Source organism: Lampetra planeri, chromosome 38, assembly GCF_965212315.1.
Source record: "Lampetra planeri chromosome 38, kcLamPlan1.2.h2, whole genome shotgun sequence".
Classification (NCBI taxonomy): domain Eukaryota; kingdom Metazoa; phylum Chordata; class Hyperoartia; order Petromyzontiformes; family Petromyzontidae; genus Lampetra; species Lampetra planeri.
Window position 1 is genome coordinate 1,252,787 of NC_136144.1, and position 25,270 is coordinate 1,278,056.

A 25,270-nucleotide genomic window follows, 5' to 3' on the forward strand; every position below is an offset into this window, starting at 1 on the left:
ACCTCGCTTTGTCTGTGTGTACTCTGGGCACCTGGCTTTGTCTGTGTGTGCTCTGGGCACCTGGTTTTGTCTGTGTGTGCTCTGAGCACCTGGCTTTGTCTGTGTGTGCTCTGACCACTCGCTTTGTCTGTGTGTGCTCTGGGCACCTCGCTTTGTCTGTGTGTGCTCTGGGCACCTCGTTTTGTCTGTGTGTGCTCTGGGCACCTGGCTTTGTCTGTGTGTGCTCTGGGCATCTGGCTTTGTCCGTGTGTGCTCTGGGTACCTCGCTTTGTCTGTGTGTACTCTGGGCACCTGGCTTTGTCTGTGTGTGCTCTGGGCACCTGGTTTTGTCTGTGTGTGCTCTGAGCACCTGGCTTTGTCTGTGTGTGCTCTGACCACTCGCTTTGTCTGTGTGTGCTCTGGGCACCTCGCTTTGTCTGTGTGTGCTCTGGGCACCTGGCTTTGTCTGTGTGTGCTCTGAGCACCTGACTTTGTCTGTGCGTACTCTGGGCACCTCGCTTTGTCTGTGTGTGGGGTTTGGATGTGGCCGTATCTCAGCCGATCGTCACCGCCGCACCACGCTCCCCCCTCACTCCCCGCCTCCCCCTCACTTCCCCCTCACTCCTCCCTCCCCTCACTTTCCCCTCCCTCTCCGCGGGGTCACGTGGGGGGCCCTCTCGTCGCTGACACCGTCCCGGGGTGTCATGGACGCCTCCGGGCTCTCGGCGGACGATTGGAATTACCTGGGCGAGGGAAACCGGAATCTGGTCGTCGCTCACCGCGAGGTGCCATCCCCTGGCCGCTCACCCCTCCCACCTCCCTTGACTACGCCGGCGCCTTCCCCGTTCGCCTCGTCTGCTCCCTCGCGCGTGTGCCTCGGTGTCTCGCGCCCCTACCCCCCCTCTCGGCTAGTTTCCCTACCTGACGAAGCGCGCCTCGGCCGGTAGGACGAGGGCCGGCGTACCGGTAGGCCTCATCGTGATCGGGAGTTTCTCTCCACACTCCCCTCTTCACCCACCATGATTTAAATCACGACAGCGATTAAACCGCTTCGGGGATCGTAAACGGAGTGGGGGTACAATGAGGTGGTGTCTGTGGGAGTCGGGGTGGTGTCTGTGGGAGTCGTGGTGGCGTCTGTGCGACTCGGGGTGATGTCTGTGGGAGTCGGGGTGGTGTCTGTGGGAGTCGGGGTGGCGTCTGTGGGAGTCGGGGTGGTGTCTGTGGGAGTCGGGGTGGCGTCTGTGGGAGTCGGGGTGGCGTCTGTGGGAGTTGGGGTGGCGTCTGTGGGAGTCGGGGTGGTGTCTGTTTGACTCGGGGTGGTGTCTTTGGGAGTCGGGGTGGCGTCTGTGGGACTCGGGGTGGCGTCTGTGGGACTCGGGGTGGCGTCTGTGGGACTCGGGGTTGCGTCTGTGGGACTCGGGGTGGCGTCTGTGGGAGTCGGGGTGGCGTCTGTGGGAGTCGGGGTGGCGTCTGTGGGACTCGGGGTGGCGTCTGTGGGAGTCGGGGTGGCGTCTGTGGGACTCGGGGCGGCGTCTATGCGACTCGGGGTGATGTCTGTGGGACTCGGGGCGGCGTCTGTGGGACTCGGGGTGATGTCTGTGGGACTCGGGGTGGCGTCTGTGGGAGTCGGGTGGCGTCTGTGGGACTCGGGGTGGCGTCTGTGGGAGTCGGGGTGGCGTCTGTGGGACTCGGGGCGGCGTCTATGCGATTCGGGGTGATGTCTGTGGGACTCGGGGCGGCGTCTGTGGGACTCGGGGTGATGTCTGTGGGACTCGGGGTGGCGTCTGTGGGAGTCGGGGCGGCGTCCGTGGGAGTCGGGGTGGCGTCTGTGGGAGTCGGGGCGGCGTCCGTGGGAGTCGGGGTGGCGTCTGTGGGACTCGGGGTGGCGTCTGTGGGACTCGGGGCGGCGTCTGTGGGACTCGGGGTGGCGTCTGTAGGAGTCGGGGCGGCGTCCGTGGGAGTCGGGGCGGCGTCCGTGGGAGTCGGGGTGGCGTCCGTGGGACTCTGGGTGGCCGGAATTGGTCAGTACAGCAAGTGGGTTGAGGGGGTGCTGATGGAGCTGTGTGTGTGAAATCACGGGACCGACCGCTGATGTCTCTCATCGCGTCTGTCCAGTGACACAAACTTTTTGATTGCCAAAAACTTTCTGACCCTGTCAACATCTCGAGACTCGGTGGAAGTTTTAACGGTATATGGAAATACTTATTTGTTTAATTGGGTATGCACGCGTGTGTATTGTTGTCGGTGTGGCGGTAAATGCACGCGTAGTGTAAACTACACCTTTTGTGTTACCAGATAAAGCCCACTCTGAGCTATGCAGATCTTTTTCAGAAGAGACCTGGCCACACACGATATCACAACGAAGTGGCTTATCATCATCACGTGTGACATTTATAGCAGCCAAATACTCCAAACGCATGATGGTCATTCTAAATGTGGAGGGGAAAACCGGAGGACCCGGAGAAAAATCCACGGTGACTACGGGGAGAGAGACACACACGCAAACTCCAAATATACAGCAGGCGTCAGGGTCGGAATCGAACCCACGACCTCCTGCATACCAGGCGAGGAAGTTAACATCTCCTAGCCACCGCGGCGCCTAGTATGCTGTCATTATCAGCCATGGTCAATCCACTGCTGGATGAACGCCTTCTCGTGTCGTCGCCGTCTTCTCGCGGGTGCGATTCCTCTGTTGGCTGCCACTCCGTGCTTGGTCTCAGTCACGGCTCTCTCCTCTTCGCGACGCGCCCTCCGATGAGCACGTTTGGTTCACATACGGTGCGAAATAAGTCACGCACATCCTGCCCATGCCTTCATCCCCCCCCCCACCACTCTATAGTTTCTTGGTGGTCAATACGATGCCTCCAAACTCGCGCTTTGTTCTCCCGGTCCCTCGGTGTACCCCAGTGGAGTTTTCTAGCGGGGTATTTATCCACGCGTTTCTCTACAATCGTCAGATTTGTGTTTTGCTTCACTTTGCCGTTGTCTACATGTCTGTAAGCGATCGCTTTAGTGCATCGTTTACACCACGCGTTGTTTACACCACGCATCGTTTACACCATGTTTATTTATGGGTCCTGTATTTTTTATTTTTTATTCCTCATGATAATACCATCGTGTTTCCGGCCGTATCTGCATTACAATTAATATGGCAGATTTAAATGAGTCTCTTATACATTAAACGTGCTATTTTACAATAATCTATATTAAACTTCTTTCTTCTTGAAAAAGTACATTTTTATATTGGGATTATGATTTGCTGTCTATTTAGTATTTTGCTTATCTGTTATTGTTTTTGTGACCAGAGCACGCCAAAAAGCAAACAGTACAATGCCAATGCACTGTCATTAATCATACTCTTGGGTCTTTCGGTCAAGTCACGTAAATAAAAAAAAATAGATCACGACGTTTTGATCGCAACACAAGCAATCATCTTCAGGTGAGAGAGAGAGAGAAAGCTGTTGAGACAAGGTCTTATATAGGCCTGAGATGGGTGCATCAAGGTAGGAGGGTGGAGCTAGAGATGGTCCAACCAACGGAGGCTGGGGCAGTGACCTTTGTATTGTGAGAGATTAGCATGTCAATGGCTGGGGCAGTGGCCTTTGTATTGCGAGAGATTAGCCTGTCCTGAGAAGGGTGCATCAAGGGGGTGGAGCTAGAGATGGTTCAACCACAGACGCTGGGGCGCTGGACACCCAGCCTGTCAATACAAAGACATCCAACCTAGTAATGAAACTCAGTCAGGTGACATCGGTAGAAAGGATGGAAACATCATAGCAAGTTAAGACTTTACCTGGTTAATCACGTCCTTCCAATGATTTCTCAATTTGTACCCATCTTCTCGGTTGAAGTTGTGTCTGTTTATAGATCTGGATGGCTTCATCAACAAATCTTTGATGATAGCCAGTGGGTTTGCAGAGTACCTTCATCTTGGAAAAAATCTATATTGTGTGAGCCCACAGCGTTAAAACAATGATCAGCCACGGCCGAAGTATTGGTCCTGCCGTGTTTCAGATCCGCCTTGTGTTCACGAACATGGTCCGAAACATGTTGTTTAGTTTCCTCAATGTAACTACTGCCGCAGACACAACTTAGTTTGTAGACACCGGGGTATTGCATGTCAGGGATCACATCCTTCACAGATGGGATCAGATCACGAATTTATGTACAGGGTTTAATCGAACCTGGATCGTGTGTTATTTCATGATTTTGGAAATCTTTTTGGTGACCCCTGCTATGTATGGCAAGGTAATGGTTTTGATTGGGTCCTCAGATGTTTTTTTCCCTACGGTTGGGGTGACAGCTTTGCGGATTGTACGGTGGGGGTTATCCATTCATCTTGAGGGCCTGGTGTACGTGCTCCAGTTCACTGGCTAGGTGCTGGTCGGAGATGCAACAGGCCCTATGGTGTAGGGTTTTGATGAGGGAATTCTTCTGGGCTGGATGGTGGTGGGAGTCAGGTTTTAGATAGGCATCCGTGTGGGTGGCTTTCCTGTAGACAGTGTCCCAATGAGCCATCTGGTCTCTTTTCGATTGAAACATCCAAGAATGGTAACTTGCCATTCTTTTCCACTTCCATGGTGAATTTGATGGCTGGGTGTATGGAATTTGTGGTTGAAGAATTGGTTCAGTGCTCGAGGGCCATGTGGCCAGATGACGAACGTCACCTTCCACAAGGAAGGGCGTAGGATGGATACCTGGATGGCATCTGTCTAAATTTTTTCCATGAAAACATTGGCTACCACTGGCGATAAGGGAAAACCCATTGGGGTACCTTCATCTTATTTGTAGAATGTACCATTCCAGGTGAAGTAAGTGTTGGTAAGACAGTGTCTCACCAGGGTTGGTGCATCAGCATTCAGTCCTTGTTGGACCAAATCTTCAATGATTGCAATGGTGTCAGGCACAGGAACTTTGGTGAAAAGAGAGACCACATCGAAACTAACAAGCAAATCACTTGGAGATAGTGAGATGTCTTTAATTACAGAAACCAAATGAGCTGAATTAAGTACAGCTGAGGTGGTCTGGCCAGTGAATTGAAGCAAGGTCTCAGACAGAAATCGGGTCAGTTTGTCGGTGGGTGAGTCAATGGTGGAGATGATAGGACGGAGCGGTGTACCTTCTTTATGGATTTTTGGTAAGCCATAAAATATGGGTGGTCTAGCAGCGGAGGGTTTTAGAGAGAGCCGCTTGGTTGGTTCAATTAATGATGTTGAATCAGTGATGATATTGTTGGTTTTTGTAACCAGGTGGTTGGTAAGATCTCTATTGATTTTGGTATAGCTGCCATCATTGAGTTGGTCCTGAATTTTGTTATTGTATGTGATTTAATCCATGATGACAGTGGCATTGCCCTTGTCAGCTGAGAGGATGACTGTCATCTCTCTTTTTCAGTTGAGCAAGCTCAAAACGCTCATCCTTGCTCAAGTTGTTAATGGGTGTCTTAGTGTTTTTGAGAATTGCAGCGATTTCCGATCTCGCCACATCTGCAGGAATGTGTTCCAAACCTTTGAGGGCTACGTCGACCTGGGTAATGATATCATCAACTGGGATGTGTTTAGGGGTGACTGCGAAATCAACCCTTTAGCTAGTACCGATTTTAGGCTGTCAGAAATTGGGCTGTTACTCTGATTGATAACAATCTTGTTAACGTCTAACTTGTTAATGTGTGGATCAGGCTTCTTCTTAGACAAGAGGCTGAATTTGGAAATCAGGTTAACTTTACATTTGGCTGACATTAAGGTGGCTGAAGAAGCTGTCATGTTATCTACACGGTCACAATCAGATGTAGACATTTTTTCTGTCAATGTTAAGTGTGATTGTAAGAGAGTCTTGTCTAAACTATCTAGTTCAATGTCATTTATCAATTAATGCATTAACCATGCACAGTACTTGTGGTGAACATGCAAACAAACATGGCTCTGATAATATGATGCATTGTCTATGAAACTGATTGGCCTACACCAGAGATAGCAGCCTTCTTTAGGGCCTAGTCTCACCCAGTGTCTAACCAGAGAATAAAGCCAAAACGCAAACAGTACAAAGACGATGTACGTATCAGAGCATTTATAGCTCGGGGTGAGCAGCTACAAAGGTCCCCATGATCTCGCTGTTATTCATTAAATCTTGACTTAAAGCTTTCGTGACTGCAGGAATTCATATTCTTTGGGTCTTTCGCTAGAGTCACGTAGATAGGTTCAAAGAAATAACAAAAACTATGACGTTTCGATCGCAACACAAGTGGTCGTCATCAGGAAAAGGGGGTTATCTTCATTGGCTGCTGACATTTGGGCTACGCCCATTTCAAACCTTTATAAACAGTTTGCCTTTAGAAGCTACCCCCCTTTTCCAGATGACGACCACTTGTGTTGCGATTGAAACATCGTAGTTTTTTGTTATTTTCTTTTAACCTATCTACGTCACTTTACTGTTCTTCATTATCTTCTTGGTTCTTTCGGTAAAGTCACGTAGAAGGGAAGTAATAAAATAATAAAAATAAAACATAATAAATAATTCTCACGACGTTTCGGCCACAACGCAAGCAGCCGTCCTCAGGTGAAAACCAGGTCTGTCGGGGAGACAGCGTCTGAATGAAACAGCACACGAGCTTGGAGCATATATATAAGCTGGGTTGGAAGGGGGGGAAAGGGCGCTTCGACAAAAGAATTTGCATATCAAGAGGAATTTAGCATATTTATGGGAAATGCAGGAATGTGATTAGTACTACATATACCCGTGCATTATGCAAGATTAGCAGCATCAAAGGGAGGGGATATGGGAAATGCAGGTATGTGAATAGTACTAATTATGCCCGTGCATTATGCAGGATTAGCAGCATCAAAGTAAGGGGTAGCATTAATAAAGGGAAGGAATGTTAATAGTATGTAGCTGCAGTAACTAAAACCAACACGTAAACAACTAAAGTATAAACTACATAGTATCATCAGTATACTAACTATACTCTACAATAAGCTGAGTTACTAACAGTAAGTAATACATTACAATTCTACGTCGTAAAAATTATATAATATGCTTCCATCTAAACTTTATTCTCTTACAACACACGAGTCTACACTGCACTATATACTGCCATAGACAAACCCAACATTAAATTACATACTGTATTGCTATAAACCACCCTATACCTTATACATTATAATATAACACTATGTATTATTCTACCCACCCTAATGTATATCATACTCCTATATATTCACTATACAATTACGATACTATATATTACTTTGGACATTTATTAAGCATATAAATGTTATACTATTTGTTATTATACACTGTACCATTGACCGTCGTGTCAATGGGTGAGTAGTGGTAGGAAACTTGCAGCGGAGTAAAGAAACCATTCCCTGCAGAGAATACAATGCCAGTGAGTGGAACGCGGTCTGAAAGTCACCGTAAACGTGAACACAATCAGTTAAGATCCGAAATGGTTTATTACGTCCTTCCAATGATTGCTAAGCCAGAATCCATCTTCTCGGTTGAAATTGTCTCTGTGTTTGTATATGTGGATTGCCTCATGAACGAATCTCTCATGGTAGCCAGATGGTTTGCAGAGAACCTCTGTCTTGGAGAAGTCAATGTCATGTGACCCCACTGAATTGTAACAGTGATCTGCCACGGCTGAGGTGTTTGTCCTACCGTGTTTCAAGTCTGCTTTATGTTCACGGATGCGGTCCGAGACATGTCGTTTCGTTTCTCCAATGTAACTGCTACCACAGAGGCAACTTAGTTTGTAGACGCCAGGGTACTGTATGTCTGGAACCACATCTTTTACAGACGGGACCAGATCACGGATTTTATGTACTGTGTTGAATCGGACCTGGATCTTGTGTTTAATCAGGATTTTGGAGATCTTTTTTGTGACCCCAGCAATGTAGGGTAAGGTGATGGTCTTGAAAGGCTCCTCAACAGGATCCTTCTTGATGGTTGGAGTGATGGCCTTGCGGATTGTGTAGTCGGAGTAACCATTAGCCTTAAGAGCTTGGCGTACGTGTTTGAGTTCACTGGCAATGTGTTCCTGGTCTGAAATGCATTGGTCTCTATGGTATAGAGTCTTGATGAGGGAATTCTTCTGGGATGGATGGTGGTGGGAATCCGGTTTCAGGTAAGCATCCATATGGGTTGCTTTCCTGTAGACAGAGTGGCTCATTGAACCATCAGGTCTCCTTTTAATTAGGACATCCAAAAAGGGTAGCTTGCCATCTTTTTCGACTCCCATGGTGAATCTGATGGCTGGGTGTATGGAATTGATGAGGACGGCTGCTTGCGTTGTGGCCAAAACGTCGTGAGAATTATTTTATTGTTTTATTTTTATTATTTTATTATTTCCCTTCTACGTGACTTTACCGAAAGAACCAAGAATATGAATCCCTGCAGTCACGAAAGCTTTAAATGGAAATGTTCTTCATTAGTGATTTATTTAACTGTGACATGTTTCCTACGTCTGGGAAGCGGCGGTATTGTCTTTTGTTGATGAAACCCGATTCAAGAGCTTATTGGCTCAAAGGATCATTCAAAATAAACTTGAAACTGAACTGAACTGCCACAGGAGGGAGAATAACAGCACTCGATGCATCGTGTAGGGGACACGTTGGGCGCGTGTCTCGAGGCCCTCCCTCAGATTTCCCGTTCGAGTGAGACTCGGCATTGGTGGTGCTCGTCTACGGTTTGCAGCCCTGAGCCCAGCTGTGGAAATTTCCTTATTCCTCACCACTTTTTTAATGCTTCATCACAAAGGGGGTTACTCATTTGAACTGATGGGCTGAAACCGACGACACCCCAAGCAGGATTTGAACTCGCGACCTTGAGGTTGCTGCGGGCGCCCGATCTCACACCGAGCAGCCGCCTTGCTGGTGAAAACTCCGAGGCAGCGGTGGCCAACTGGCGTCTTCCGAGCCCAGCACTCGCCTCTTTAATCCGCGTTGGTGAGATGTTGTGAGGTGTTAACTACCTCGCCTGGTATGCAGGAGGTCGTGGGTTGGATCCCAGCCCTAACGATGCCTGCTGCTGCATATTTGGAGTTTGCGGTGTCTCTCTCTCTTCCCGTGGTGGCGTGGATTTTTCTCCCGGTTTTCCGGTTTTTCCCTCCACATTTAGAATCAACATCACAAGTTTCGAGTATTTGGCTGCTATAAATTTCCACGTGATGATGATGAGCCACTTTGTTGAGTTTTCATTTGTGATAACCAGGTTGCTTCTGAATAAGAGCTCCATAGCTCAATGGGCCTTACCTGGTAAAATAAAAAGTTTAGTTTCAATCGAAGCGGGCAGGATGTAGAATGCCCTATCACAGTCGTAGTAAAGAATAATGAACGCCTCGTGTTGTGCTGAAAATTGCCAATATAACACACACACATATATATAGACACATATATATAGCTGTTTGCAGAACTGACGGCTACTTTTTGGTTCTTGGTCTGTTACAGGCTTTGCCAACCCCTGCTCTACGTCCATATTTCGTACGTGTCCACGCGTATCTGCTCTATTTAGCATGTGCAGTCCGACAACTATTCGATGCAAGGATCCTTCTGGAAAGTAATATACCGCTTTCCTGCGTAAATAGGGGGATTTAGTAGCGGAGGGAGGCTCATTTAGGCGAACGAAGGGCGTAGCCTTGCTTGCTGCCTCACCGCACAACAGCCAACTCGGTGGCAACCAGGTATTTATGAGTCACGCTAAGCGGCCGTTAATTCTCACTGGTGGTCATACGTGGAGTGATCCTACGACTCCCAGTCTCAGATCCGGCTGGAACTACTTTACAAGGGCGCACAGGGCGGCAGAGTGGGCCCAGTAGTAGCGCATGCGCCTCGAAGCAAGAAGGACCTGGGTTTCATTAACTAATAAGGTGCCTTTCTGTATGCGGTTTGTTTGTTGTCCCTCTGTTGTGCAGAGGGTGAGCATGTGGCTGAGGTTGTGTGACGAGGTGAGTGGTAGTGTAGCGGTTAGCGCTACGCTGCGCTATGAACCCGGAGACCCAAGTTCGATTGCCGCTCACGGCCAACACCAGTGACGGTTATCTGAATCGGTCCTGGGCCTCCCTTAGGTCGACTCAGCCTCAAACGAGTACCTTGTGCGGTGTGTAAACATCGCCACTGGGGAGACAATGGCGGCTGGGCGTGGTGCTGGCCACCCACCCGCTCATGTGCCGTACCGGCCTTCATAGGTGCTCGCTAACAGCACTTGCCCAACAGTCTGTTCAAGCTACATGGGGGATCTTTGTCTTTGTAATTGAGTGAGTGTTTGCAGTTTGCATGTCTTTCCCTGTTCTGCATGGGTATCCTCTGGGTTCCTCCCATAAATAAGCCTTCGCTTGCCACAAATGAACCACAATACCTCGCTGATCTCGTCAAGGAGCAGAAACCATTACGCAAACTTCGGTCACCCTCGCAGCAATGGCGGCTTTTGGCCGGCCATTGAAGAAAAACGGTGGTTACTGCATCACGCGCTTTGGCATGCGTATCTGCGGCTGTCTGGAACGCTCTTCCTTCAGATGTTAGGAAGCTACTGCGTGAGCTATGCACTTTTAAATCATCTATATTGAAAACTAATTTCTTTATAACAGATTTTTTTGTGTTTCTTGTCCTTTCCCTGCATCTACGATTATCGCGGTTGGCTACGTACGGTGCGAAAGGCGTTCAACGTGCACACGTACTGCAATGTAACCGGTGTTGGTCGAACATTCCAATGCTGAAAACCACCTGCAAATTATCATTCAATTGGGATTACACGGTAGCGACATGAGAAAACGTGGCAGGACGCTCACGAGACTCCGCTGCCGATCGAAGTCCTCGCATCACGCCGTGTCGGCTCTCGGTACTCGTTTGGACGTCCCTCACCACTTCCGGGCAGTGCGGACTGGTGACGGCTCATAAGTGGATAACTGTCCCTGTCGCGTTTTGCGCACGCCCGTCAATTACACCGCCAACAAATTTAATGAACCCACGTGCAACCAACGCGGCGGATATCAGGATGGATGAATTTCCCCGTGACTTCCTTGTGGCACCCATTTATGTTGAGACAACAGTGAAACCTTGGATTGCGAGCATAATTCGTTCCGGAAACGTGCTCGTAATCCAAAGCGTATATCAAAGCGAATTTTCCCCATAAGAAATCATGGAAACTCAGATGATTCGTTCCACAACCCAAAAATATTCATATAACAATGATTAATACAAAATACTGTACCTTTTTATATTTAGATTTAAATTCAATATAAAGTAATCAAATGTATTAATTACATTTAATCGTGGCAGGTGTGAGGGAGACGAGAGAGAGGAGAGGAGGAGGGTTATTGTGTCGGACGACTTTCACTGTCAGTAACGGAATCACTGCCATCTGTTGGCTCACTGGAATCTTTTTCTTTTTGAGCGACTTTAACAAGGAACCTATCCAATGACACTTACTTTTGCCCCATTTTAAACCTTTTTCTTCATGGGGGCCATTGTTGCAGTACAGTTACTAAAGAACAGTCACTATACATGGACACAAAATAAAAAAAATGCTTTACGCACACACACGTGGTCACAATACTATAGTAAACAGTATACGTTCGCACGGATGTTGACTATACGAGTGAGGCACGCCGACTGAGACCGAGCATGGGAGATGGTTACCCACAATCCCGCAGCGAGAGAGAGAAGAACCATTGGCTCAGTTGTGATCACGTGACGCTCGGCAGACAAAGCGTATACTGTACGTACTGCTCGTATTGCAAGACCTCGCTCGTTTATCAAATAATTATTTATTTGAAAAAATTTGCTCGTCATGCAAAACACTCGCAGACCAAGTTACTCGCAATCCAAGGTTTCACTGTATTTGGCAGCTGTTCTACATTCCACGTGATGAGCCACTTAGTTGAGCTGTAGTTTGTGATCACCAGGTCGCTTCTGAAAAAGAGCTCAGAATGTGGAGGGAAGACCCGGAAAAAAATCCACCCAACCATGGGAAGAGAGACACTCACATTCCACCGTGATGATGATGAGAGAGAGAGACACGCAAACTCCAAATATACAGCAGGCATCAGGGTTGTGATCATACCCACGACCTCTTGCATACTAGGCGAGGTAGCTAACATCTCATCACTGTGATGATGAATGAGAGAGAAAGAGGCAAACTCCAAACATTCAGCAGGCGTTGCAAAATCTCACGCACAGCCGTTTCAAAACCTTCGTGAAATACAACTGAGCACAAATAAATAAACGAGTTGGAACGGCTTTCTGCTGCTGCCCTGGAAAGCTGGTAGTGAGTCTATATTTAGGACAACCACTCTGCTGTTTATCTATCCTTCAAAGTGGTGCTTGTGTTAAAGACCCTGGAGGGAGGGATGATGGGCTGAGTCAATCCACCGCCCCTACCAACCGGGAGTTGAACTCGCAATCTCGCGATCGGTGCGAGCCGCTCGCTCCACTGCTGAGTCCCCTGGCCGGTAGTGCAGATGACAGGTAGCAAACGGGACTGACGGTGCAGGCGTCGCTCGCTAGAATCGGTGGTAACGGCACTGACGGTGCAGGCGTTACTCGCTAGAGTCGGTGGTAAGGGCACTGAAGGTGCACGAGTCACTCGCTAGAGTCGGTGGTAACGGCACTGACGGTGCACGAGTCACTCGCTAGAGTCGGTGGTAACGGCTGTGATGGTGCACGAGTCACTCGCTAGAGTCGGTGGTAACGTCACTGACGGTGCAGGCGTTACTCGCTAGAGTCGGTGGTAAGGGCACTGACGGTGCACGAGTCACTCACTAGAGTCGGTGGTAACGTCACTGACGGTGCACGAGTCACTCGCTAGAGTCGGTGGTAACGTCACTGACGGTGCACGTGTCATTCGCTAGAGTCGGTGGTAAGGGCACTGACGGTGCACGAGTCACTCGCTAGAGTCGGTGGTAACGTCGCTGATGGTGCAGGCGTTACTCGCTAGAGTCGGTGGTAAGGGCACTGACGGTGCACGCGTCACTCGCTAGAGTCGGTGGTAACGTCACTGACGGTGCACGAGTCACTCGCTAGAGTCGGTGGTAACGTCACTGACGGTGCACGTGTCATTCGCTAGAGTCGGTGGTAAGGGCACTGACGGTGCACGAGTCACTCGCTAGAGTCGGTGGTAACGTCACTGATGGTGCAGGCGTTACTCGCTAGAGTCGGTGGTAAGGGCACTGACGGTGCACGCGTCACTCGCTAGAGTCGGTGGTAACGTCACTGACGGTGCACGAGTCACTCGCTAGAGTCGGTGGTAACGTCACTGACGGTGCACGTGTCATTCGCTAGAGTCGGTGGTAAGGGCACTGACGGTGCACGAGTCACTCGCTAGAGTCGGTGGTAACGGCATTGACGGTGCACGTGTCACTCGCTAGAGTCGGTGGTAACGGCTGTGACGGTGCACGAGTCACTCGCTAGAGTCGGTGGTAACGGCTGTGACGGTGCACGAGTCACTCGCTAGAGTCGGTGGTAACGGCACTGACGGTGCACGCGTCACTCGCTAGAGTCGGTGGTAACGTCACTGACGGTGCACGAGTCACTCGCTAGAGTCGGTGGTAACGTCACTGACGGTGCACGTGTCATTCGCTAGAGTCGGTGGTAAGGGCACTGACGGTGCACGAGTCACTCGCTAGAGTCGGTGGTAACGGCACTGACGGTGCACGTGTCATTCGCTAGAGTCGGTGGTAAGGGCACTGACGGTGCACGTGTCACTCGCTAGAGTCGGTGGTAACGTCACTGACGGTGCACGAGTCACTCGCTAGAGTCGGTGGTAAGGGCACTGACGGTGCACGAGTCACTCGCTAGAGTTGTTGGTAACGGCTGTGACGGTGCACGAGTCACTCGCTAGAGTCGGTGGTAACGTCACTGACGGTGCAGGCGTCACTCGCTAGAGTTGGTGGTAACGACACTGACGGTGCACGAGTCACTCGCTAGAGTCGGTGGTAACGGCACTGACGGTGCACGCGTCACTCGCTAGAGTCGGTGGTAAGGGCACTGACGGTGCACGCGTCACTCGCTAGAGTCGGTGGTAACGGCACTGACGGTGCACGAGTCACTCGCTAGAGTCGGTGGTAACGGCACTGACGGTGCACGCGTCACTCGCTAGAGTCGGTGGTAACGGCACTGACGGTGCACGCGTCACTCGCTAGAGTCGGTGGTAACGGCACTGACGGTGCACGCGTCACTCGCTAGAGTCGGTGGTAACGGCATTGACGGTGCACGTGTCACTCGCTAGAGTCGGTGGTAACGGCACTGACGGTGCACGAGTCACTCGCTAGAGTCGGTGGTAACGTCACTGACAGTGCACGAGTCACTCGCTAGAGTCGGTGGTAACGGCACTGACGGTGCACGAGTCACTCGCTAGAGTCGGTGGTAACGGCATTGACGGTGCACGTGTCACTCGCTAGAGTCGGTGGTAACGGCACTGACGGTGCACGAGTCACTCGCTAGAGTCGGTGGTAACGTCACTGACAGTGCACGAGTCACTCGCTAGAGTCGGTGGTAACGGCACTGACGGTGCACGAGTCATTCGCTAGAGTCGGTGGTAACGGCACTGACGGTGCACGAGTCACTCGCTAGAGTCGGTGGTAACGGCACTGACGATGCACGAGTCACTCGCTAGAGTCGGTGGTAACGGCACTGACGGTGCACGAGTCACTCGCTAGAGTCGGTGGTAACGTCACTGACGGTGCACGAGTCACTCTCTAGAGTCGGTGGTAACGGCACTGACGGTGCACGCGTTACTCGCTATGGTCGGTGGTAACCGGACAGGCAAGAATCCGAAACGGCGCTGTGGCTGGAATCGTGATACCAAATGACGACGGCGATTTACCGGAGCGCTGCGCCCCGTGCCGGGGTGGCAGAGGGGGGTGGGAAACGATCGCCGAAGCCGCAGCCATGTGCCACGACGGGCCGACTGATTCACTGTGTCCAACCCGAGCCAACTTATCCGGCGCCTCCGTGCCGGCGTCGGTGCACAACGGGAGCCGTGTCTCCGCATGCTTGGGGTGGCGCGAGACGCCAGCGGCGGCGCTATAATTCACCCTTGGGTACGAATCGGCTTGGGCAGCATTGATTTTACACAATTAGATACTCTGTGATGACCATAGGGGTCTCTCTCTGTTGCTCCGTCGCCGGCGCTGTCTCCGCGTGGCTATTCGTGCGCCTGTTTAATTTGCATCAGGACCACACCGCACCCCCCCCCCCCCCCCTTTGCCACGGCATTGAAAATGTGCACTGGCCATCTCTGAGCATCCACTCTCTTTCTCTCTCCCAGCTTCTCTCTGTCCGTTAGCTCTGAAGAAGGGCCATTGCCCGAAACGTCTCGTAATGTAATGTGAATGCCGCGTGGTGCTGCTGAGTTATCGTGAGCCGGCCCCGTCCGAGATTACACTCCAGTTCAGGTTTGACGCCACTCTCACCCTGCTCGTCGCGTCACTCTCCCGAGTTGCACAAGCGGAGTGCTCAGTCCCCCACTCAGTCCCCCGCTCAGTCTCCCACTCAGTCCCCCACTCAGTTCCCCCACTCAGTCTCCCACTCAGTCCCCCCATTCAGTCTCCCACTCAGTCTCCCACTCAGTCCCCCCACTCAGTCCCCCACTCAGTCTCCCACTCGGTCCCCCACTCGGTCCCCACTCAGTCTCCCGCTCAGTCCCCCGCTCAGTCCCCCGCTCAGTCCCCCGCTCAGTCCCCCGCTCAGTCCCCCGCTCAGTCCCCCCACTCAGTCCCCCGCTCAGTCTCCCGCTCAGTCCCCCGCTCAGTCCCCCGCTCAGTCCCCCGCTCAGTCCCTTCCTGGGGCCAGGATGACGTCAGACCTCAGGGAGTTGCTCTTTGTGTCACTGAGAGAATAAGGGAGGCGTGGGATCGTGGCAGTGACGAGGCGGTGGTGTGGGTGTTTGTACACGCCTAGGAATGTGTCCGAGCGAATGAATGTAAGCGGTGGCGTACTGGTTCACGCACTGCACTGCAGAGCTGGCGATCCCGATTCGATGCCCGCTCGCGACTGCCATCGGTCACGAGTATCTCAATGGGTTCTGGGCCTCACCTGGGTCGACTTAGCCTTACATGAGCACCTGGTTCACTGTTAAACATCAACACCGGGGAGACAAAGGCAGCCGAGTGTGGTGTTGGCCACACCTACTCCCCTTGTGTGCCGTGCCCGCCTTCATAGGTGCTCGCAAACAGAACTTGCCCCAACAGTCTGTTAAGGTTGTACGCATGTCCGGCCACCACATGCCCAGCCACCGCATGCCCAAGCAGCTTCTTTTTGGCCATATAGAGGGGGCTAAACGGGCGCACATGGGCTAGAGAAGAGATGGAGCTGATGCGATACAGGAGGGTGTGGAGCGGAATGGACTTACCAATGACCGGTGCCAGCGGTGTCAAGATTGGCCTCTGTGGAGGAGGTGGCTCGTGAAGGATGCTTCTGAGTAGTTGGAGGTAGTCGCCCTCTAGCAATAACGGAAGGCAGAGGAGCGACGCTCACAACAACGAGCGGAGCGCCGTGCAGCTACAATGCAGTTGGCACCGCTACTCGAAAGCCAGCAGCCCTTGCCGCCGTTGCACCCGGCTTGGCCGATTTCCGCGGCATGGGAACACCGTGCGGTCACCGGACCAATGGGGACATTCCCCTCCACATTTAGCAACGCGCGTTTAGAGTATTTGGCTGCGGCTGTAAATGTCCACGTGATGATGATAAACCACTTCCTTGAGCTGTCATGAAGAAGAGCTACGTAGCTTAGTGGTGGGCCTTGCCTGGTAAAATAAAAAATTGTTTACAGTTTAAATAGTTTAAGTGACTCAGCCCATCCCTCCCGTCTCCCTCCCTGATAGGAATAAAAAAAAATTTGTTCGGCCATTAGATTGTTGCTTTGTTTATCCCGTCGGTTTGGTTGTTAATGCTTGTAGTTTGCAGTTGATGATGATGATAAGCCACTACATTGATCTATCATTTGTGGCTAGGTTGCTTCTGAAAAAGAGCGACATAGCTTAGTTAGCCTTACCTGATAAAATATTTTTTTTTTCAGTTTTTAATAGTTTATATCAGGGGCGGGGAACCTTTTTTCTGCCAAGGGCCATTTGGATATTTATAACATATTTCGCGGGCCATACAAAATTATCAACTTAAAAATTTGGCTGTTATATTTGGTCAAACATTTAATTAACTCACCCCTAATGCGATGGGCTGGAACTGCTTCTCTTTGGTGATGCGTGTGATGTTAGCTGGTATTAATGATGTTGCTACTCGCAACTGCTTTTCCAGGTTTACTCCTAGATTGATTGAATTTCGAGTCCGGCCAGCGGTTGCCTTGGCAGGGCCAGACCAAAGGATTTCGCGGGCCTCATACGGCCCGCGGGCCGGACGTTCCCCACCCCTGGTTTATATGATGGGTTAGAATAAAACAGCTCCCAGTGAGGGGTTACGAGACCACTGCAGGGCAATGGTGATAGCAGGACTTAATGATGGAAGTGAACCATACTCTGGTTCTTTCGGTAAAGTCACGGAGGTAGAAAATACAATAAATCACGACGTTTCGATCGCAACACAATCAGTCGTCCTCAGGCGGACACACACCTGAGGACGACCGCTTTGACAGCTTCAAATCTAGATTGAAGTGAACCAAGTTTCAAATATGATTTGTAACTTTCATCCTAAGCGCCCACCTGGAATGCCCTTCCTTCCGATATTAGGATATTGGGAGCTATGCACTTTTAAATAATCACCGAGATTCATATTCTTAGGTTTTTTCGGTAAAGTCACGTAGGTAAAACATCAAAATTAATGAAAATAAAATAAAACAAAAATCACGACGTTTCGGAGGCAACACAAGTCTCCGTCATCAGGTGGGACCGTCACAGCCGAATTATCTGCATCAAGTGAGGCAATGATTCAAGATGTAATCCCTTATGAAGGGGGGAGGAGAGGGGGGGACTCATCAGAATGTAGTAGCCAATGAATGGAACGTATCGGGAGGGAGGGGGGCGGGGCTCAAAGACAGCACGGAGTGCTAAGTACAACGCATCGGGAGGGGGGGGGGCGGGGCCAAAAAAATGGACGACGGCTTGGACGCGGTTGCTGCTGCACACGTCAACACAATGGACAGAGAGGGGGAGGGGAGGCCTGATACACATGATAGACAAAAGAACGAAAATGCCCATGTTTATACCAATGCTGGCTGAACAATGAAGAGAGTACTGTTAAAAAATGACTGGGGATGTTAACACTCGGTAAAGTAAAGTAAAATAGTGCCTGTCAGATAAGATGGTCCAAAAAAGTGTAATTAAGTCTTTTTTGCGTGGTTGATAACATCTTTCCAATGATTACTAAGTTTGTACCCATCATCACGGTTGAAATTATGTCTGTGTTTGTATATTTGTATGGCTTCGTGTACAAACCTTTGATGGTAGCCGGGAGGTTTGCAGAGAACCTTGGTCTCGGAAAAGACAATTTCATGAGAGCCCACCGAGTTGTAGCAATGATTGGCAACGGCAGAAGAATCAGTTCTGCCGTGTTTCAGATCTGACTTGTGCTCGCGGACACGATCAGAAACATGACGTTTCGTTTCTCCAATGTAGCAATCACCACAAATGCAACTCAATTTGTAGACTCTAGGATACTGTAAGTCAGGAACGACATCCTTCACAGATGGAATCAGATCACGGATTTTATGCACTGTACTGAATCGGACTTGGATCTTATGTTTGTTTAGAATTTTGGAGATCTTTTTGGTCACGCCTGCTATGTATGGTAACGTGATGGTTTTGGTCGGAGTTTCATGTGGCTGTTTCTGTGTGGTGGGAGAGACAGCTTGGCGGATAGTACGGTCAGAGTATCCGTTCATCCTGAGGGCCCGATGTACATGTCTTAATTCACCGGTCAGGTGGTGTTTGTCAGAAATGCCATGGGCTCTGTGGTATAGCGTTTTGATGAGAGAATTCTTTTGAGATGGGTGGTGGTGGGAATCCGGTTTCAAGTAGGAATCTGTGTGGGTGGCTTTCCTGTAGACAGAATGTCCCAATGATCCGTCAGGCTTCCTCTCAAACAGAATATCCAAGAATGGTAGTTAACCGTCTTTCTCCACTTCCATGGTGAATCTGATGGATGGGTGTCTAGAATTGATGTGGTCCAAGAAGTGGTTCAATGCTGGGAGGCCATGTGGCCAGATGACGAAAGTGTCATCCACATACCTCTTCCACAGGGAAGGACGCAGGGTGGATGTCTGGATGGCGTCTGATTCAAACTTTTCCATGAACATGTTGGCTATAACTGGTGACAAAGGGGAGCCCATAGGGGTACCCTCATTTTGTTTGTAGAAGGTGCCATTCCAGGTAAAATAGGTGTTGGTGAGGCAATGCCTAACCAGCGCAGGTGCATCAGAATTCAATCCATGTTGGACTAAGTCCTCAATTATTGTTAGGGTGTCCGGTACTGGGACTTTGGTAAACAAAGATACTACATCAAAGCTGACGAGGATGTCATCAGGAGATAGTACCATGTCCTTAACCATAGAGACTAATTGGGTTGAGTTGAGTACTGCCGAAGAGGTCTTGCCTGTGAAAGGGAGCAGAGTATCTGATAGAAAACGGGCTAGTTTGTACGTAGGAGAGTTTATCGTCGACACAATGGGTCGTAGCGGGGTGCCTTCCTTATGGATTTTGGGAAGACCATAGAGTCTGGGAGGTCTTGCCGTCGATGGTTTTAGAGAGGGACGTTTGCTTGGTTCGATTAGGGAAGTCGAACTCGTGGTGATACTGTTGGTTTTCGTCGTTAGGCTTTTAGTGGGATCGTTTTTAATTTTGGAGTAACTCCCATCATTAAGAAGGTCCAGGATTTTGTTGTTGTATGAATCTTTATCCATGATGACCGTGGCATTGCCCTTGTCTGCCGAGAGGATGACTATATCATCTCTCTTTTTTAGGTCCGCGAGTTCAGAGCGTTCGTTTTTGCTGATGTTACTAGTGGGTTTCTTAGCATTCTTAAGAATAGTAGCTATTTCAGCTCTTGCTACATCCGCATGGATGTGTCCTATGCCTCTGAGGGCTACATCAATCTGAGAAATCATATCCTCTACTGGTATATATTTAGGGGTGACGGCGAAATTTAGTCCTTTGGCCAGTACCGTTTTTAGAGTGTCAGAAATTGGGATGTTACTCTGATTAATCACGGTCTTGTTAACATCCAGCTTTGCGATGTGTGGCTCTGGTTTCTTCTTAGATAGGAGGTTGAATTTAGAAATCAGGTTAGCTTTGCATTTGGCTGACATTGAGTCAGCAGAAGCAGAAGTCATGTTATCAACGTGGTTCCAATCAGAAGGTGACATTTTTTGTGTTAACATTAAATGTGTTTGTAAGAGAGTCTTGTCTAAATTATCGAGTTCAGATCGGAGTAACCTTATTCTCTCCAAGATTAGTGATAGGCTAGCTTTAAATAAGATCTGTTTAGAGTTCGGTGAGGACACAGCAGCGGATGTGAGTGTGAAAGCGATGGGTATTACCTTGTTATCTCGGCATCTCTTGAGGAAGGCCAGCGTCTCGAGAAGCTGTGACTTCTTGTCTCGTTGTCTGTTAAAAACTCTAACAGATAGGTGGAATTCCTCCCCGTAGAGGGCATTAATTCTAGATTTGAAGCTTTCGTGACTGCAATGATTTATATTCTTAGGTTTTTTCGGTAAAGTCACGTAGGTAAAACATCAAAATTAATGAAAATAAAATAAAACAAAAATCACGACGTTTCGGAGGCAACACAAGTCTCCGTCATCAGGTGGGACCGTCACAGCCGAATTAGCTGCATCAAGTGAGGCAATGATTCAAGATGTAATCCCTTATAAGCAAGTTGAAGGGGGGAGGAGAGGGGGGGGTCATCAGATGAGCCCCCCCCCTCTCCTCCCCCCTTCAACTTGCTTATAAGGGATTACATCTTGAATCATTGCCTCACTTGATGCAGCTAATTCGGCTGTGACGGTCCCACCTGATGACGGAGACTTGTGTTGCCTCCGAAACGTCGTGATTTTTGTTTTATTTTATTTTCATTAATTTTGATGTTTTACCTACGTGACTTTACCGAAAAAACCTAAGAATATGAATCATTGCAGTCACGAAAGCTTCAAATCTAGAATTAATGCCCTCTATGGGGAGGAATTCCACCTATCTGTTAGAGTTTTTAACAGACAACGAGACAAGAAGTCACAGCTTCTCGAGACGCTGGCCTTCCTCAAGAGATGCCGAGATAACAAGGTAATACCCATCGCTTTCACACTCACATCCGCTGCTGTGTCCTCACCGAACTCTAAACAGATCTTATTTAAAGCTAGCCTATCACTAATCTTGGAGAGAATAAGGTTACTCCGATCTGAACTCGATAATTTAGACAAGACTCTCTTACAAACACATTTAATGTTAACACAAAAAATGTCACCTTCTGATTGGAACCACGTTGATAACATGACTTCTGCTTCTGCTGACTCAATGTCAGCCAAATGCAAAGCTAACCTGATTTCTAAATTCAACCTCCTATCTAAGAAGAAACCAGAGCCACACATCGCAAAGCTGGATGTTAACAAGACCGTGATTAATCAGAGTAACATCCCAATTTCTGACACTCTAAAAACGGTACTGGCCAAAGGACTAAATTTCACCGTCACCCCTAAATATATACCAGTAGAGGATATGATTTCTCAGATTGATGTAGCCCTCAGAGGCATAGGACACATCCATGCGGATGTAGCAAGAGCTGAAATAGCTACTATTCTTAAGAATGCTAAGAAACCCACTAGTAACATCAGCAAAAACGAACGCTCTGAACTCGCGGACCTAAAAAAGAGAGATGATATAGTCATCCTCTCGGCAGACAAGGGCAATGCCACGGTCATCATGGATAAAGATGCATACAACAACAAAATCCTGGACCTTCTTAATGATGGGAGTTACTCCAAAATTAAAAACGATCCCACTAAAAGCCTAACGACGAAAACCAACAGTATCATCACGAGTTCGACTTCCCTAATCGAACCAAGCAAACGTCCCTCTCTAAAACCATCGGCGGCAAGACCTCCCAGACTCTATGGTCTTCCCAAAATCCATAAGGAAGGCACCCCGCTACGACCCATTGTGTCGACGATAAACTCTCCTACGTACAAACTAGCCCGTTTTCTATCAGATACTCTGCTCCCTTTCACAGGCAAGACCTCTTCGGCAGTACTCAACTCAACCCAATTAGTCTCTATGGTTAAGGACATGGTACTATCTCCTGATGACATCCTCGTCAGCTTTGATGTAGTATCTTTGTTTACCAAAGTCCCAGTACCGGACACCCTAACAATAATTGAGGACTTAGTCCAACATGGATTGAATTCTGATGCACCTGCGCTGGTTAGGCATTGCCTCACCAACACCTATTTTACCTGGAATGGCACCTTCTACAAACAGAATGAGGGTACCCCTATGGGCTCCCCTTTGTCACCAGTTATAGCCAACATGTTCATGGAAAAGTTTGAATCAGACGCCATCCAGACATCCACCCTGCGTCCTTCCCTGTGGAAGAGGTATGTGGATGACACTTTCGTCATCTGGCCACATGGCCTCCCAGCATTGAACCACTTCTTGGACCACATCAATTCTAGACACCCATCCATCAGATTCACCATGGAAGTGGAGAAAGATGGTAAACTACCATTCTTGGATATTCTGTTTGAGAGGAGGCCTGACGGATCCTTGGGACATTCTGTCTACAGGAAAGCCACCCACACAGATTCCTACTTGAAACCGGATTCCCACCACCACCCATCTCAAAAGAATTCTCTCATCAAAACGCTATACCACAGAGCCCATGGCATTTCTGACAAACACCACCTGACCGGTGAATTAAGACATGTACATCGGGCCCTCAGGATGAACGGATACTCTGACCGTACTATCCGCCAAGCTGTCTCTCCCACCACACAGAAACAGCCACATGAAACTCCGACCAAAACCATCACGTTACCATACATAGCAGGCGTGACCAAAAATATCTCCAAAATTCTAAACAAACATAAGATCCAAGTCCGATTCAGTACAGTGCATAAAATCCGTGATCTGATTCCATCTGTGAAGGATGTCGTTCCTGACTTACAGTATCCTGGAGTCTACAAATTGAGTTGCATTTGTGGTGATTTCTACATTGGAGAAACGAAACGTCATGTTTCTGATCGTGTCCGCGAGCACAAGTCAGATCTGAAACACGGCAGAACTGATTCTTCTGCCGTTGCCGATCATTGCTACAACTCGGTGGGCTCTCATGAAATTGTCTTTTCCGAGACCAAGGTTCTCTGCAAACCTCCCGGCTACCATCAAAGGTTTGTACACGAAGCCATACAAATATACAAACACAGACATAATTTCAACCGTGATGATGGGTACAAACTTAGTAATCATTGGAAAGATGTTATCAACCACGCAAAAAAGACTTAATTACACTTTTTTGGACCATCTTATCTGACAGGCACTATTTTACTTTACTTTACCGAGTGTTAACATCCCCAGTTATTTTTTAACAGTACTCTCTTCATTGTTCAGCCAGCATTGGTATAAACATGGGCATTTTCGTTCTTTTGTCTATCATGTGTATCAGGCCTCCCCTCCCCCTCTCTGTCCATTGTGTTGGCGGTGTGCAGCAGCAACCGCGTCCAAGCCGTCGTCCATTTTTTTGGCCCCGCCCCCCCCCTCCCCCTCCCGATGCGTTGTACTTAGCACTCCGTGCTGTCTTTGAGCCCCGCCCCCCTCCCTCCCGATACGTTCCATTCATTGGCTACCACATTCTGATGAGCCCCCCCCCCCTCTCCTCCCCCCTTCTACTTGCTTATAAGGGATTACATCTTGAATCATTGCCTCACTTGATGCAGCTAATTCGGCTGTGACGGTCCCACCTGATGACGGAGACTTGTGTTGTCTCCGAAACGTCGTGATTTTTGTTTTATTTTATTTTATTTTCATTAATTTTGATGTTTTACCTACGTGACTTTACCGAAAAAACCTAAGAATATGAATCATTGCAGTCACGAAAGCTTCAAATCTAGAATCACCGAGATTGACAAATTCATCTCTTTAGAACTGCGTGTTGTTGTGTTTAGCTTTCTGGCCTTTCCCCCCACACCTCCGATTAGCGCGGTTGGCTACGCACGGTGCTAAAGAAGTTCAGCATGCATACGTGCATGCCGTGAAGAAGGCCCATTGTCTGAAATGTTGCCTATTATTGAATTCGTTTTCCTTTTAAGGCCGCCTCCACATGTGGTGACGTTGCTTAAGAGAGTCCAGCAACCCTGGCTCGTCGCAGTGGCTCTGGTTATGTTCTTGGAAAAATCTGCAAATCGGTAAAATCCCTCATCCGCAAATGATGTCGTGGTGACGATGTCGTGGTGACAATGTCGTTGTGACAATGTGGTGATGATGAAGATGTTGTGACGATGTCGTGGTGACAATGTCGTGACGATGAAGATGTTGAGATGATGTTGTGGTGACAAAGTCGTGGTGACGATGAAAATGTTGTGACGTTGAAGATGTGAGGAAGTCGTGGGGACGATGTCGTTGTGACGATGTTGTTGCAGGGGAAGGAGGTCCTCAAGTTTCTCAAGTTTCCCGTGAATGCTGCACATGGCAACAAGGTGAATGTGTGAATGTATCTACTGCGTAACGCTGTGTAGAAGCTACCTGGTCTGTCGCTCCACATGAATCTCCGGGTCTTCTCAACCAGTTATGCCCTCCATTCTCCATGTTCGCGAAATGTGGACCACCCGAATCGAATATCTTCGCCGTTTAGAAATGCACAGAGACCCATTATACTCAAACAGAAACCTATAGACTCCAGACACAGACCCATAGACTCACACATAGACCCATAGACTCACATACAGTGAGGGAAAAAAGTATTTGATCCCCTGCTGATTTTGTACGTTTGCCCACTGACAACGAAATGATCAGTCTATAATTTTAATGGTAGGTTTATTTGAACAGTGAGAGACAGAATAACAACAAAAAAATCCAGAAAAACGCATGTCAAAAATGTTATGAATTGATTTGCATTTTAATGAGGGAAATAAGTATTTGACCCCTCTGCAAAACATGACTTAGTACTTGGTGGCAAAACCCTTGTTGGCAATCACAGAGGTCAGACGTTTCTTGTAGTTGGCCACCAGGTTTGCACACATCTCAGGAGGGATTTTGTCCCACTCCTCTTTGCAGATCTTCTCCAAGTCATTAAGGTTTCAAGGCTGACGTTTGGCAACTCGAACCTTCAGCTCCCTCCACAGATTTTCTATGGGATTAAGGTCTGGAGAC

At 48.9% G+C, this 25,270-nt stretch overlaps 1 protein-coding gene across 2 annotated transcripts in view; it reads left to right on the forward strand.

Moving 5' to 3' along the window:
* Positions 1 to 607: 607 nt before the first annotated feature.
* The window catches only part of IPPK (inositol-pentakisphosphate 2-kinase), a 69,827-nt gene continuing 45,164 nt past the window's right edge, over positions 608 to 25,270 (forward strand). The window contains exons 1-2 of one of the 2 annotated variants that reach the window (XM_078612160.1): positions 608 to 764; positions 24,541 to 24,597. In XM_078612160.1, the coding sequence (XP_078468286.1) occupies positions 684 to 764; positions 24,541 to 24,597 (138 nt within the window). In that variant the 5' untranslated portion in view covers positions 608 to 683. The other variant, XM_078612162.1, reaches the window with a different exon arrangement.